The sequence below is a fragment of the Cheilinus undulatus genome, linkage group 10 (genome assembly GCF_018320785.1).
Source record: "Cheilinus undulatus linkage group 10, ASM1832078v1, whole genome shotgun sequence".
Classification (NCBI taxonomy): Eukaryota; Metazoa; Chordata; class Actinopteri; order Labriformes; family Labridae; genus Cheilinus; species Cheilinus undulatus.
Genome location: NC_054874.1, coordinates 22,305,210 through 22,319,305, shown reverse-complemented (window position 1 = coordinate 22,319,305; position 14,096 = coordinate 22,305,210). Strand labels below are relative to the sequence as shown.

The 14,096-nt window shown below is 38.9% G+C and overlaps 2 protein-coding genes across 3 annotated transcripts; both read right to left on the bottom strand.

The window, feature by feature from the left end:
* Positions 1 to 553: 553 nt before the first annotated feature.
* On the bottom strand, positions 554 to 5,247 carry c1qtnf2 (C1q and TNF related 2). Of its 2 annotated transcripts, none has more exons than XM_041797729.1 (3): positions 4,808 to 5,247; positions 4,207 to 4,419; positions 554 to 1,716 (listed from the first exon to the last, which is right to left on the bottom strand). In XM_041797729.1, exons 1-3 carry the CDS (start codon positions 4,917 to 4,919, stop codon positions 1,076 to 1,078), a joined length of 966 nt encoding a protein of 321 aa, XP_041653663.1. In that variant the 5' UTR covers positions 4,920 to 5,247; the 3' UTR covers positions 554 to 1,075. The 2 variants fall into 2 exon arrangements, with proteins under 2 accessions (XP_041653663.1, XP_041653662.1); XM_041797728.1 differs by having other exon boundaries at positions 4,207 to 4,464; positions 4,808 to 5,245.
* Positions 5,248 to 5,862: 615 nt separating this feature from the next.
* slu7 (SLU7 homolog, splicing factor) lies at positions 5,863 to 14,096 on the bottom strand. Its single transcript, XM_041796821.1, has 15 exons — positions 13,948 to 14,096; positions 13,543 to 13,699; positions 11,892 to 12,045; positions 11,728 to 11,808; positions 11,457 to 11,621; positions 11,167 to 11,232; positions 10,929 to 11,060; positions 10,669 to 10,766; positions 10,517 to 10,584; positions 9,787 to 9,926; positions 9,403 to 9,564; positions 9,211 to 9,312; positions 9,038 to 9,115; positions 6,473 to 6,592; positions 5,863 to 6,388 (listed from the first exon to the last, which is right to left on the bottom strand). Exons 2-15 carry the CDS (start codon positions 13,689 to 13,691, stop codon positions 6,209 to 6,211), a joined length of 1,695 nt encoding a protein of 564 aa, XP_041652755.1. The 5' UTR covers positions 13,692 to 13,699; positions 13,948 to 14,096; the 3' UTR covers positions 5,863 to 6,208.

The window sequence follows — 14,096 nt, the reverse complement described above, 5'->3', positions numbered from 1 at the left end:
AATAATAATAATAATTGTAATTAATAATAATTGTAACATTGTAATGTAAGAAGAACAAGAAGAAAAAAAAGGAAGAATGTGTTATGATAAAGCATCTCAATAAAAAAATATTTTAAAAAAACGATATTGACCATCTCCTTTCAATGTTATTCATGTCGTTCAGTGTGGCCACAGCAATCAAAAACCAAAAGCAACAGCAACTATTGAACAATCAGTTAAATATCAATTACAATCCTCAATTTTCCCATGAGAAGAGCTCCCCTCCAAAAGGGTTTTTTAATAATTTATATTTTATGTGAGAGTCTGAACATGTCAAAAGAGTTTTCAAGATTCAAATCAGTCCAAAAAGTTTTCTGTCTGTTTGAAATTATCCTCCCCAAATGGACTCTTACATCTCAAAATCATCTTAATAATAAAACTGTTAAATTTAAAGGAATAAATGAATGAAAACAACTTAGGGAACCCTGACATAACTAGACCCCTAGGTGGTGATATTGTAGCCATTGATGCTTTGAGGAAGTTACCCATTATAAATTGTCTCAAGCCACCTGTCCCATTTTATTGCCACAAGAAGGAGTAGATATTACAGTATCATAGACAAATCTATATTAATTTATCATACCAACAAAGTGTTTGGCAGGTATCAGTTGGCATACACACATTTAGAAACACATGATTTTGCATACTCAAGAACTCATCCTGTAAAATCATTGGGGTAACACTGGTTTAATTTAGTTTTCAACAGTACCGTCTTGGGGGCAGGGAATACAGCTCCTTTTATGTTAATTCAAATGAAAAATAATAGTTTTGCATTTTGGAGAAAACTTTGTCAGGACTGTACAGTATATGTAAGAAAGCATCATACGGATTCTGCAGCTTCAAGCACATGGATTGAATCATTTTGGTGCTTTCCATTTGCTGACTTTGTCTCTCCTTGTGCGCCCCCTGCTGTCATAACTTTTCAGGAACCTAAATACACTGAGGCCTAGTTGAGCGAGCCTGACATTTCCAATGTGTATTTCCCACTTGATAATTTTATTCCAAATACTGAAAAAAACATGCATGGACAAGGGTATTAACTTTGATCCCGATCATTAGCCTTTCTATCAGACTCATTAAGATAGTCCTGGTCAGGGTAGATGAGAAAACCAGTGAAGGTGCTATCTGTCCAGAAGGGGTCAAAGAAGAGTCCATTCTGCTCTGAGTAGAAGATCTGCAGCCATACCTGGTCTAACTGCTGCAGGTGGAGGACAGTAGAACCAGAAGCAACGTCATGGTTGCCTGTATTTGCATCAAAAGTCTTGATCTTGTATTGTCCATTGTGGACTAGCCCGATGGCCAGGTGCTTATTAGCCAGAGTGATGTCATATGTGAAATAATAGACTCCAGGGATGCCACAGACAAACTTCCCACTGCTGGCGTTGTAGTAATTCCCCTCGTTCAGCAGGATGCGGCTGAAGCGAATGGGCAATCGCTCTTTGGGGTAGCTCTTTGTCACGGCCACAGAAAATGCTGCTCGGGCTACACCGCCACAGTTACACCCTCCGGGCTGTCCTTGCTCACCAACATCCCCGAGCTCTCCTTTTGGCCCTCGTTTTCCAGTGAGTCCTGGTGACCCCCTAGGACCCTTCAGCCCTCGTGGACCAGCTTTGCCAATAACACCTTCCCGGCCTTTCACACCTGGTTTGCCTGGGTTTCCGGTCCTTCCTGGATCACCTAAGAACAAACATTAAAAGTCTACGTGTATCAAAATTATCATTCAACAATGTGCTTTTAATGTTGTAGAATAGTTTGTTTGCTGATATAGGAATTTAAGGAATATGAGAAACAAATAAGTTTTGTTTCATGTGAAAAAGTATTATAGACCAGTTTGTAAACAAATTCCCAAATGGGGATAAATTAGACACAAGACTTGTCTTAAACAAAAGAAGCCTTAACACTGTCATAGATCAATCGATAAATTATAATATAGGATATGTTAATTGTGGTTTCTAGTAGGCCTACAGTGCCTATAAAAAGTATTCACTTCCTTGGATGTCATACCATTTTATTGATTTTATAAATCAATCATGGTCAAGCTAATTTGGCTTTTGTTGACAGAAAAATAGAAAACTTCTTTAATTTCAAAGCAAAAACAGATTTCTACAAATTAATGTCAATTGAATACAAAATATGTAATGTTAAATAAGTGATTTTATAAATATTCACCCCCCTTTAAAGTGATTGACCTAATTCAACAGAGGTCCAGCCAATTGTTGCAAGTGGTCTCACAATTAGAAGACCATGATGAAAACAGAAAACCCTAAGCAACAGAGAGAAAAGATTACTGAAAAGTATAAATCAGAGGATGGATACAAAACCTTTTCCAAGGTATTGAACATCCCCTGGAGTTCAGTTAAATCCATCATCAACAAATGGAAGGAATATGGCATGTGTGTAAATCTGCCTAGATCGGGCTGTCCTCACAAACTGGGTGATCAGGCAAGAAGACCAGTGAGAGAGGCTACCAAGACACCTATGACTACTCTGTGTTAGTTTCAAGCTTCAGCAGCTGAGATGGGAGAGACTCTACATACAGCAACTGCTGCCAAGTTCTTCACCAGCCAAAGCTTTATGGGAGAGTGGCAAAGAGAAGCCACTGTTGAAGAAAGCTCATGAAATCTCAAATAGAGTTCGCCAAAAGGAATGTGGGAGACTCCATGGTCAGGTGGGATAAAGTTCTTTGGTCTTATTAAATACTATCTTGTGGGACACCCTTCACTGTCAAGGACGGTGGTGGCAGCATCATGCTGTGGGGATGCTTCTCTGCAGCTGGCTCTGGAGGGCTTGTAAAGATAGAAGGTAAAATGAATGTGACAAAATACAGAAAAATCCTGGAGGACAAACTTATTCGGTCTGCAAGAGAATTACGGCTGGGAGAAAATTTATCTTTCAGGAGAATGAACCAATCATATGGCGTGAGCTACAAAGACATGGTTTAAAGACAACAAGGTGAATGTGTTGGATTGGCCAAGTCAAAGGCCAGACCTCAATCCAATAGAGAATTTGTGCCTGGACTTGAAAAAGGTGGTTCATGCCTGATCCCTGTGCAACTTGAGAGAGCTTGAGAAGTTTTGCAAAGAAAAATGGAGCGAAATTGCAGTGTCCAGATGTGCAAGCCTGACTGAGACCTATCCACACAGACTCGGAGTTGTGATTATTGCCGACAGTACATCTACTAAGTACTGACTTTAAGAGGGTGAATATTTATGCAGTCATTTATTTTAAATTACATTTTTAATTTAATTAATCCTGTCTTGTTGAAATCTGGTTTCTCTGTGAGATTAAAGATTTTTTTTTTGGTCAAAAACCTCTGATTATATTGACCATGATTGATTTATAAAATCTCTGCAAGGGGGAAACTTTTTATAGGCACTGTGTGCTGCACTTATCTTTTCAGGAGGACACTAATATCTTGTGTTTACTTCAAAACAAAATAAATTAATGATTCATCATTTCCATCAGTTGAACTATCAGTAAATGAATTATTTATGTTCTGGTTTATTTCTTCAGGAAGCCGGCAGAGAAAATATTTTTGATTTGTGAAATAAGCTTGAAATAACAAATAACTCTGTTCAGCAGGCTTGCTTTTCTTTCATAATTTAAGCCACCCTTTGTTATCTAGTTAATTGTTTGAAAGGCCAAAGTCTAGTTAAAGTCTATGAGGTGGTTATGGAAGAGTTTCAATTTAAAATGGAAACCTCATTAACTTAAAAAGCAATCTCAAACATGAAGGAGAGGACTGGCAGTTTATGAAGGGCGCACCAACCACCAGACCAAAAGAGCATTTGTTTTGTTTACATTTTTACAGCAAAGTTTCACAGTGAGGTATAAACAGGACTGATAAAGGCTGAGGGAGGAAATTTTTAACACACATGTCAAACAGTCAATTGGCAAAAAAGCTAGCACATCAGGACAGCAGTGATGACATCATTCCTGCTCTCCCGCTATAGTCTCCTTATTTTCAATTCCAGTCTCATAAGCTATTTATTTAAGCTGGCATACCCTGTCAGTTTACATTTTGGCCAACTTTTTTTATATTCACTGTTAATTAGTATACATTTATATAGGTGTTGTTTTAACTTTGGCTTAGAAGGTGACCTTCAGTGCTGTGAGAGGCACTATAACTAACAAGAATTATCATTATTACAGTTATCAAATATGTACCTCCATCTCCCTTCTCTCCCTTCTCTCCATCCTTTCCGTCTGGGCCATCCTTCCCAGGGGGACCCATAGGGCCCATTGCCCCTGCTGATCCAGGGGCTCCTGGGTTACCCGGTGGCCCTGCTGGGCCTGGCAGACTGCAAACAAGCTGGGAGGAGTGGATGGTGAAGTTTCGACCCTTCTTTGGTGTCGTAGAAGTTGACTGGGAAAAGACAGCTGACAGCAAGCAGAAGATCACACACAACTGGAGCATGTTGGTTACTGTAGAGTTGCAATGACAAGATACCACAAAGTTAGGAAACAGAAAAGCGGAAGTGATTCTTTACACTATAGCATTTGTTGTTAATCACATAATCAGATCAGTAAATGTTCAAAGAAAAACATTATTCTCCTAAGTTAGTAAAGCTGAAATTGAGAAATGTGGAGAGGACATGCAAACGTCCTCCAGTTTATCAAACAAAAACATAAACAGTTTTTAGAGGCTGTAGTCTGATTCTTACTATGAGTCATGAAGCATCTGTTTTCCACAAAGAAGAGACTTCCTGCCAACATGAATCTGCAAAGGGAATGATTAAAACATTAAAAAACTAGAAAAACAACTCACCAACTGACAAATTGTGCACACAGGCATCTTCCAGCTCTGTTGAGCTCCTCTTCCTGCATGAGAGTGCGAAAACTTCTCGACACGATTTTCCAATAATCCGGTAAGATATCATTCTTCAGGAGAAGAGCTGCAGAGAAATGTGCAGCCCAGAGAATCATAGTCCATGACATCCGCCCTGTGAGAACACTGCCAAAAAATACTTTCACCATGAAGTCATTAAATTCAAGTCGGTGCACTGAAGTAGTGACGCATCAACTTATAGTATGGCAAAGTAGGATGTGGAAAATGTGGGAGAATGTCATCTAGTTTTTGGTATACTTTCATGATAAGGTTGAACCTTTTTCCCCCTTCGATCTTCTTCTTCTTCTTAGAGTTTAAAGTTCCTCATACTAGAAAGCACAATGTGGTCTGCAGGAGTGTAAAAAGTGCACTGTCTATGATTTCTGCAGGATGTGTTTGTGTTTGTTGCTGTGCCGCAGAGCCAGGAGCTGAGAGACCAATAAAAAGGTTGCAGCTGTTGGGAGAGGCAGAGCCTTGTGTTTAGCAATCTACTGTGTTCACCTTTAACTACAACCATGTGAGCAGATATTGCATAACCAGTGTTGTGCTGCAGGTTTCTGAGGAGAAAAATGCAACACTAAAAAGGATGTTTAATCAAAAAATTGTTTAGGTTCTGACCTAGATGCACTGTTACAAACCATTTTGTTAAAAAAACACATATAGAAGTTGAAAAGTGGCTTAAAGTTTTCCATTTTAAAGCCAGTGTAATCCAAACACAGCAGCAAAGACTTAACTGCTAAAATAGGCGTGTTTTTGTATGGAACCATTAATCTTTTGCCACTTTAAGGATTCATTTCCTGTTTACTATTATGATACAACTTGCTAAATCTACAATAAATGTACTTTTTAAATATATTCTTCAAGGTCAGTTTGATCTCTACCTAACATTTCTTCCCTGTCTGTTTATTGAGGCACTTAAGTAGCTATTCAAACAAAGCATATTTACAGTTAGGTTAATTTGTGTGAATTAAACCCATAAAAAATGAAACAGGAACTTTTGACAGTGTCATGGCAGCTTCATATTTTAATAATAAAAAGTGATGCATTAATTCCAGTAGAAGTGTTTATGTTTGACAATATACTTCTAAAATGGATGGATCTTAACTCTTAAAAACCTGGTACAAACAAAATGTCAAATCATCACTGTCTATCAATTTTTTAGCATTAAAACAAAATAAAATACAAAAAAATGCTGTACAAATTTCCTTTTTATAAGAGAGCTTCTCTTTAATTCACATGACAAGAGTTGAATTCTGTGTGACTTCTTTTTTTAAACTGAGCAGCTGCTCTGGTAGAATCCTTTGGGGGAGTTCAAGGAAGTCAGCAGATATTTCCAAGAGGTTACTGTCCCAGGAATAAGGCCATGGGATCATCTGGCCGAGTGCGTTTCATCCGGAAAGCCTCCATCTCCTCCTCAGTGGGCGCCTTGACTTCCAGCAGGCTGTTGTACGGTCTCTTTCTCTCATCCAGCTGCATAATGGACTCTACGTGCTTCAGCCGCTTGTCCTCAGCTTCTAATGCCTGAGAAGATGAATAATAATGGATGTCAGTCACAGTGAAAGCTGAAGAGGAGAAACAGACAGATAAATACAAAGATAGCTTTACCTTCTTCAGCTTCTCCTTCTTCTTCTCCTCATCCTCTGAGTCACTGCTGTCAGAGTTGCGCTTCTTGTTCTTTTTGCTCTTCTTTTTCTTCTTCTTCTCTTTCATCTTTTCTCTGTGCATCTGGGAGTTAACAACCACAGCAGTTTTAGGGCTAATACCATGACCAATCACATTTTTTCATCACTTCCTTAAGTGTAATAGTGATGTAAGTTTCCCAATTTGCCAACAGTTTCTCTCATGTGTGACTATGAAAACAGATCAGAATTTGTCTGGCAGGAGACATCCTCTGCCCAGAAGAAAATCTTATTTTACTCAGCTGTTAGATATACCAGATGCCAGCATTATACTGATTGGACACAACAGGTAAACACAGTGCAGGGCAATATATCAATATAATCATTAAATCAGGTTTTTGAAAAATTGAAAATCAAGATTTTCTCTTAAACTTCACTGCAGTAATACAAAAAGTAAAAGCTACTGTCAGAAAATTTAGTTTGATGTTAGTTCTGGTAATCCAGACAATAAAATGTCACATCTTTTACTAATATGCTGCTCATGTGTAACCAGTGTTATCTAACACAAGACATGTAGAATTAATAACATCACACTCTGAATCATTTCTATAGATATTTTAATTAAATGTATTTTTGGTCTGCATGGCAAATAATATATCTGACACTGAATCGGAATCCATTTTTAAACCCAGATTTGGATAAACATTGACTACTAATATTTGTTCATGCCACATAAGTTTCCAATAGCCAACGCCTGTCAACAGGGCTGATATATGCCAATACCAACAGATGCCCTGGTGTATCCGTGATTCTCACATGAACTCCTGAAAATTTCAAGAAAGGCTGCAGGCTGCACCTAATCTGACACGCCAGATGGATTTGTTTCACACATCCATCTGGGAAAGCTTCAATAGGAAACGTTTGAGAAAAGGCAGAGGATTTGAAAAAAACTCGGAGTGTAACTGGATGAACGTTCTGCCTATCACATCTCTACGGGCCAATAAGAGCAACAAAACACGTGACGTAGCTGCTATCGGGCTGCGCAGCTACTGGGAATAACGCGAAACATGGCCGACTATAGACATGTAAGTACTTGACTTTTGTCGTTTTTGAAAAGAAAACAACTCACTGCTGTTCTTTGTTCTTCTTTTAATGAAGCAATGTTGTCAAGTTCTGATAAAACTGGCGCTTTAGCAGCATCCACGCTAATCTCTTCCTCCATAACTGCAGCAGCTCTTGCTGCTGCTTGTTTTCGTCACAACTCTGCTGCGCCTGAAAGTACTGCCCCTCGTCACTGATTGGTCCTGTCACTTTCTAACCTGGCCCAAACGGTTCAGAAGGGAGCTTTGCAAGATGGATTCGCCAGTGAGAAACATGGAAACGGGCGTATCTATCTGCTTTGCAAGGTTAGGCTGCACTGGCCATTCTCCTGAATTTGTTTGTTCTCTCAAGAGGTTTGATATGACAGGTGTTGAAGGATAGAAGTGAAATCAAAAAGCTAAGATTTTGCCTTGACATCAATGGATATTAAGAGTAGTCTGACACATTCACCACAAGAGCAGGGCAGAACATATTTGTAAAGAGAAAACATTGAAGCAGCTTAATTATGAAGATCACACGATATAAAGTGTCATCAACACTCCTTGGGTCAGGCAATCTATCAAGTTTTAAGATAAATCCATACATTTTCAGACATGATCACTCAGCCAAAGTCAAGCCCAAAGTCAAATCTTGATGGAACTCCATCCCAATCCTTTTGAATGTTGCAAAGACCAGCTGAGAAGCAACAACTGTCTAAACTCCCCAAACAACATTGTGTAGTCTCAGCCCCTTTCACTTTCTGTGGGATGGATTGTTTAAGTCCATTTATTGATAAACACTGTCCTAAAGGAGTTCAAGAAGTATGGGCTTATCTTCACATACCTTTCCTTTCAAGCAGTCCACATCAAGATGCTCGAAAGTCCACAGTTGCTTTCATTAACACTTGACGGTGCTTATTTTAGCCTTAGAAGTGGAGTTGGCCAACTTTGTTGTGATCATGGCACAAACTTCACTGGAAATTGTACTGATTTCAGAGAACTCTCAAGCAATGTGACACCAAATCCCATGAAGCCAATCAAGCTGACAAAAATCATTAATGCTCCTTCAGCTAGTCATGCAGGTGTCATTTTTACTGAAAAAATAAATAAAGGGTATATATTGTGTATTATCATCAGTTACCAAAAATACTGAGTTAGGATTTTTGGTTCATATTGCCCAGCCCTATCCCCTCTGAAGCATTTCTGGCTTATTTTTCTGAACATTTTCTGTTGCACTCTCATATCAGTCCACCAAGACTTCACACCGAAAAATTTACCAGGGCCTTTCAGGAAAACTTCTGGCTTAAGTCAGTAGAAAAATGTGCGTCTGCACATGCAGCTTACCTAGAAAACTTAGGGAAAGTTTCAGGAGTTTTAGTGAAGTGTGAATGCACAAGCTGACACTAGTTTAATCATCAGTTACATTGAAAATAAAGATCAGCTGAGTCTAAAATCCTCTCTGCATCACTCACCTCCAGCAGTGACTTTGGCTCTTCTTCCTCCTCTTGCTCAACCAGCCCGTCCTCAAACGGGACACAATCTTGGTTGCTCTTCAAATATTAAAGACAAATGGAATAAAAATTATAAAACAGAAGCAATTTGTTAATCAAATAAAGCTTTTCAAACTACTGGAAAATGTACTTACAATTCCAACTCCAACCTCTCCTGTGCAGTAACTTTGTTTGACCATGGAGTGGCAACACTTGTAACCCCAGAAGCCATCTTTCCAATAGGAGCCCCAAATACACTAGACAGAGACATTTATTTAATACACAAACAAAATATGGCAATTTTGATGCTTTTATGTCAGGACTGTGGGATGTTCTGCCGTCCTTACTGTGTGGTTGTTGATGAGAACATCCTCCTCATACTTGGAACGAGCTACAGCCTTCTCAAGCCCCTTCAGCACAGCACCGTGACGAGAGTACTCAACATAATCCTCTGTCTGGGCTAAGAGCAGCTCCCGCGGCGGTGCATTCAAGTGCTCTTCACCTCCATACTGATCATTACATACAGAGACACAAACATCATTAGTGAGGCATTTTTCCCTAATAAATACTTGGCCCCCATGGTCCCTAACTGTGGTCCTAATTCCATCTAGCATCATTTATTTGACATGCCTTAAAGCTGCTATCAAACTCACTGTGATTTAAATGTTCTTTGCAAAAAGTGACATGCAATCTATAGCCTGTTTCTTTAAAAAAAGATCCCAGAAGTGTACCTTCTCCAGAATGCTTTCTCTCTGTTTTTCTTTGAAGTCCTCCTTCTTGACCTTGAAGGACTTGTGGAGCAGCTCCAGCTTAGTGGGGTCAGCCTGCAGATGCACCTCAGAGCCCCTCTCATAGGCCTCCCAGGCAAACACTGTCAAATGAGGAAGCATTGACCATTATTTAAAAAGAAGAGTTAAGAACATGTGACACAGTGGTTTGGGAAGTGAAGGTTATCTGCTTTTGGGGTCTCATGTTATAATAAACAGTGGATATGTTTTTTCCGTAGGGTTGCAATAATGGAAGAAACTGATATACCCTGTTTCTGGAATCAAAATGTTTATGCAGATTTTCTTTGTTTTTTTATTATCTTATTTACTGTTAACTGACAAAATTTTCTTTCTTGCTCTTGCTAAAGCAAGTCTTGGTGGCTGTGTGACTTCATTGAATTACATTTCCAAACGGTGGTGGGATTTTTTCCACCTTTGTGGTTTTTGAATCACAGTTTGAGAGAAAATTCTCTTCATCTTCACAGCATTTAGAGGTTATGTGCGAATGTTGCAATTTTTAATCAAAGCAGAGGGAGATTAAGTCCACCTACTGTTTCATAACTGATGTAAGTGATGTGTAAACAATCCAAAAATTGACAAAACTCTCACATCCCTGTCATGGTTAGATTCCACATTGTATTGAAATTATAAAAGAGCCTTATACGACAGCTGATAAGAGATCTTGTTGACTTACGTTGAGTTGAAGCCATAGTGATCGTGTCCCCAGTATATCGAGCAAAGTTGTCTCCAGCATACCCGACTCTGTCAGACATAACAGTTCAGGAGTAATTTCATTAAAAAGCAATTAAAAAAATAATGTTGAGATTTACAGTAACAAAACCTTACTCGTCTGGGTTCATGCCAGTGTTGGAGTATGGGTTCTCTCTCATAGCACGAGTCTTTGGGTCGTAGTACGCTGAATTTGGATCCAAATTCCTCAAATACTGTAAGAAACAAACATGAAAAGTTCAGATTGTTGGCTGATAACAAGATAATGACATGTCTGACTTAAATCAGCCAGTACAACAGTGGACACAAAAAGGCAGGAAAAATAAAACAGCAGTTCAGCATGAAAACAGGTTCATGTTTCTAGGTGCATCTCTTACTTTAGCAGTGTCTTCTCTGATACGCAGATTCCTGACAGTGATTCGCCGCTTGGAGTCAAAGTTCTGACCAGGCATGTCGATGTCGTCCGCATATTTATCTTCATCCTCATCTTCACTGTTGTGTTCTCGCTCCTGCAAAGATAATTCATAAAGTTTATTGCTATCCTCCTGAATTAAGGCCATTTCTTTTATTCCTTAAATCAAACATGGAGACAATCAAACACTATGTCACACTTACAGTCGGGTCGAGTTTTCCAGAGGCTAATTCATCCTGAAGCTTCTGTGCCTTTAGAGTTCTTTTAGCCTGAGGGGAAAAAACACAAAGAAAGTCAAAACCATGTCATGGTTTATTTTTGCCCAAATTGCTTTCGGTGAGCATTTAAGTTTTGAAATCGATTAAACATTTTGCGTAGTTTTGATTTTTAGTGGACATTGAGGCATATGTTATTCTTGAAAGATCTGCCTCTTTCTTTTAACAGCCCAAACAAAATGCAGGTGAACAGGGTGTAAAACCTGAAGACTGCTTACCAGATCTACTTTAGCATATTCTTCCACGATGCGCTGGTGTTCCTCAGGGTCATATCCGTTCCAGCGGTCTCGTTTGCCATCATAGTCTAAATCAAGCTGTATCTGCGAGTGTTCATCTGGAGCAATGCCTGTGCCTGTGAACTTCGCCCCAACTTTTCTGGGTCGCTGATGAGTCAAAGGGGAAAGTCAGAGATTAACGATACTCTTTATTACCATGGTCAGAACAGTGGTTAAAGTTCTGGATGGGGACAGACTGTTCTATCTATTTTACCTCCAAGCAGTCTTTCTTCTTGTGTGTCATGGCACCGCAGTTTTCACAAGCTCCTTTACGGTACTTAGTGACAACAGCAGTCTGTTTAAAGGAAAACAATGAGCTATTAAATTTGAAGTTAATTTCAATGGCAAGACGAGTATATGTTATTTAATCACCCCTACCTCTTGCACTCCTCTCTTGTACCAATCTCCAATGGCTGAGTATTGCTTCTCTCTTTCACTTTGAGGTCTCTGATGCTTTAGTGTTGGCCTTTTGGATGGATCGATGTACCATGGCACTGATGAAATGTACTGTGGGATGTGAGGGTTAATGTCCCTGGGAAAGAGAGGAGGCAGCACAAGAGGTTACTTACATTGTGAGTAGTTTCGCTGTGAAGAACAAAACCCAAACGAGTTATTTGATTTTAAGAATGCCCACACATCATGAGAAATGAGACTGAGCCTGTAAGAATGGTTCTTGTACAACAAATAACTTTAATAAAGCCAACCACTTCATCCGGGATCTCTATAGTGCAGATTCACACCTCTACCTCCCTGCAAAGCATCTTTAAATTTCAGTCAAAAATTCTCCTTTTAATGCACATCATTTCTGGTTTACTTGAGACATTTAACTGCATTGTAAGGAAAGTATGGGAACCATGTAAAAGACTCAAGTGTTTAGGAAACAGGAGCAATCATTTCAACTTCTTGAGTAAAGATGGAGAATACTATTGTAAAAGCAAGCGAAAACCATGAGCGGTTGAATTTGCTTTTAAAACTCATTGTATACAAGAGCACTTATGATCTGTTAGATTTTGAGTCTGTTTTTTAAGTTTAAAAAATTTTGACTTTGTTTGTTGTGAGTCTAGCTTCTATCCTGATGTTTTCTTTGGTTGAAAATTATGATAAGGTAGTTCAGACATGACTTGATTGTGATATAAAAAAACAATACATATATTGTGATACCTGTCAATTGTATCATCTAGTTTATTGTGGTTTTCCATCAGTAAGGTCATTTGATATTTCAAGACTTTTGCAGCATCATCTGTTTTAAATATTGCTATTTCTGTTTTTAAATATTTGACAACACTTAATAGTACTGTCTGGAAACTGCTAATTTGCAGCTATATCTTTAACCCAAAGCTACACTGACTATTATAAGAATAGTGGTGGTCCATTCAATTTCACAGGTCTGAAAATACTCACACACTGATTTTTCTAAAGTTTTCTGAAGGTAGGAAAGTTACATGATGTATCTAGCAAGCTACAAGAGAACTGAGGAGGTGGCATGGTTCTCAACAGGTGGGTCGGGACCCAAAAGTGAGTCGCAAGGCTGTTTTAAGTGGAAAGCAAATGTGAAAAAATATGGCATGAAATCTATGATTCGAAGAGGAAGTAAGGATACACATTCTATTTCAGTACAAGTGAGTAAATTGAGGTTGATTCACCGACATTTCGATTTATTCACCTAATTTCATTGGATGACAAAGCTAGTTTTCCACACACAACTAAGTAATTTAGAAAGAAATGAGCAAAATTGCCTACTTTTACAATAAAACTGAGTTTAAGAATGTATGCGTGCTTGTCCTCCGATGGTGTTTTTTTTGAACAAACATGCATCCTATGGTCTGAAGTGTGAACTGCTAATTTTCACTGGTAACAAAACTAAGTTTCAAATTGAGGAATCATCACAGCTCCACTGCTGAAACAAACTTTAGAAAACACGATATTACACAGATATGAGTACAACATAACTGCTCTCTGAAAGATACAACTTTTTTTATAAGTTGCGCTCATCTGGAGGATATTTTCTCAGTGCAGTCCTCATACTTACTTTCCCTCCTCGTCCACCTCAGCTGGAGCATTTCCCAGCTTCCTCTGCTCCTCCAGCTCCTTCTTCTTCCTCCAGTCCTCTCGGGTCATCTTCTTGGGCTCATCCAGGCCAACAATCCCCTCCGAGCTGGCGCTAGCCTGTTCGGTCATGACTGAAACTACCACGAGAGAAAAACACCACATTAAGCTTTTAACACCAACTACAACGCCGAGAAATATTAAGTAAAAACATAAACGTCACATTTACACTCCTGTGTCGCCTTTTTACTCCTGCCACCCAGAAAGTAGAAGATGGTCTCAAACGTTTACAAATATAATCTTAGCCAGTGTTGAACAGCTGAGAGAATTTAACATGGTGAAAGGCACATTATCTTGTATTAACGGTTTTAGTCAGAAACTCGTTTACCTTGATAATGTCCAAAAACAACGAAGCTTGTGTTCTCCTCTTTTGAAGCGTTACTTTTTCTTTATATCGTTTTTATTTTGTTTTCATACGTTGTGTTTTGACCAAAGCACGACAGTCGCCATTTTACAACCACTACAGCTATGTCATAT

Coding starts and splice junctions, on each gene's coding strand:
- slu7 (XM_041796821.1), bottom strand. CDS start 13,691: ATGACCGAACAGGCTAGCGCCAGCTCGGAGGGGATTGTTGGCCTGGAT. Junction 11,809..11,891: donor ACAAGAGAGGAGTGCAAGAG/GTAGGGGTGATT, acceptor TCCTTTAAACAG/ACTGCTGTTGTCACTAAGTA. Junction 6,389..6,472: donor AGAAGGAGAAGCTGAAGAAG/GTAAAGCTATCT, acceptor TCATCTTCTCAG/GCATTAGAAGCTGAGGACAA.
- c1qtnf2 (XM_041797728.1), bottom strand. CDS start 4,919: ATGATATCTTACCGGATTATTGGAAAATCGTGTCGAGAAGTTTTCGCA. Junction 4,465..4,807: donor TGTGCACAATTTGTCAGTTG/GTGAGTTGTTTT, acceptor GCAACTCTACAG/TAACCAACATGCTCCAGTTG. Junction 1,717..4,206: donor GGGAGAGAAGGGAGATGGAG/GTACATATTTGA, acceptor GTTTGTTCTTAG/GTGATCCAGGAAGGACCGGA.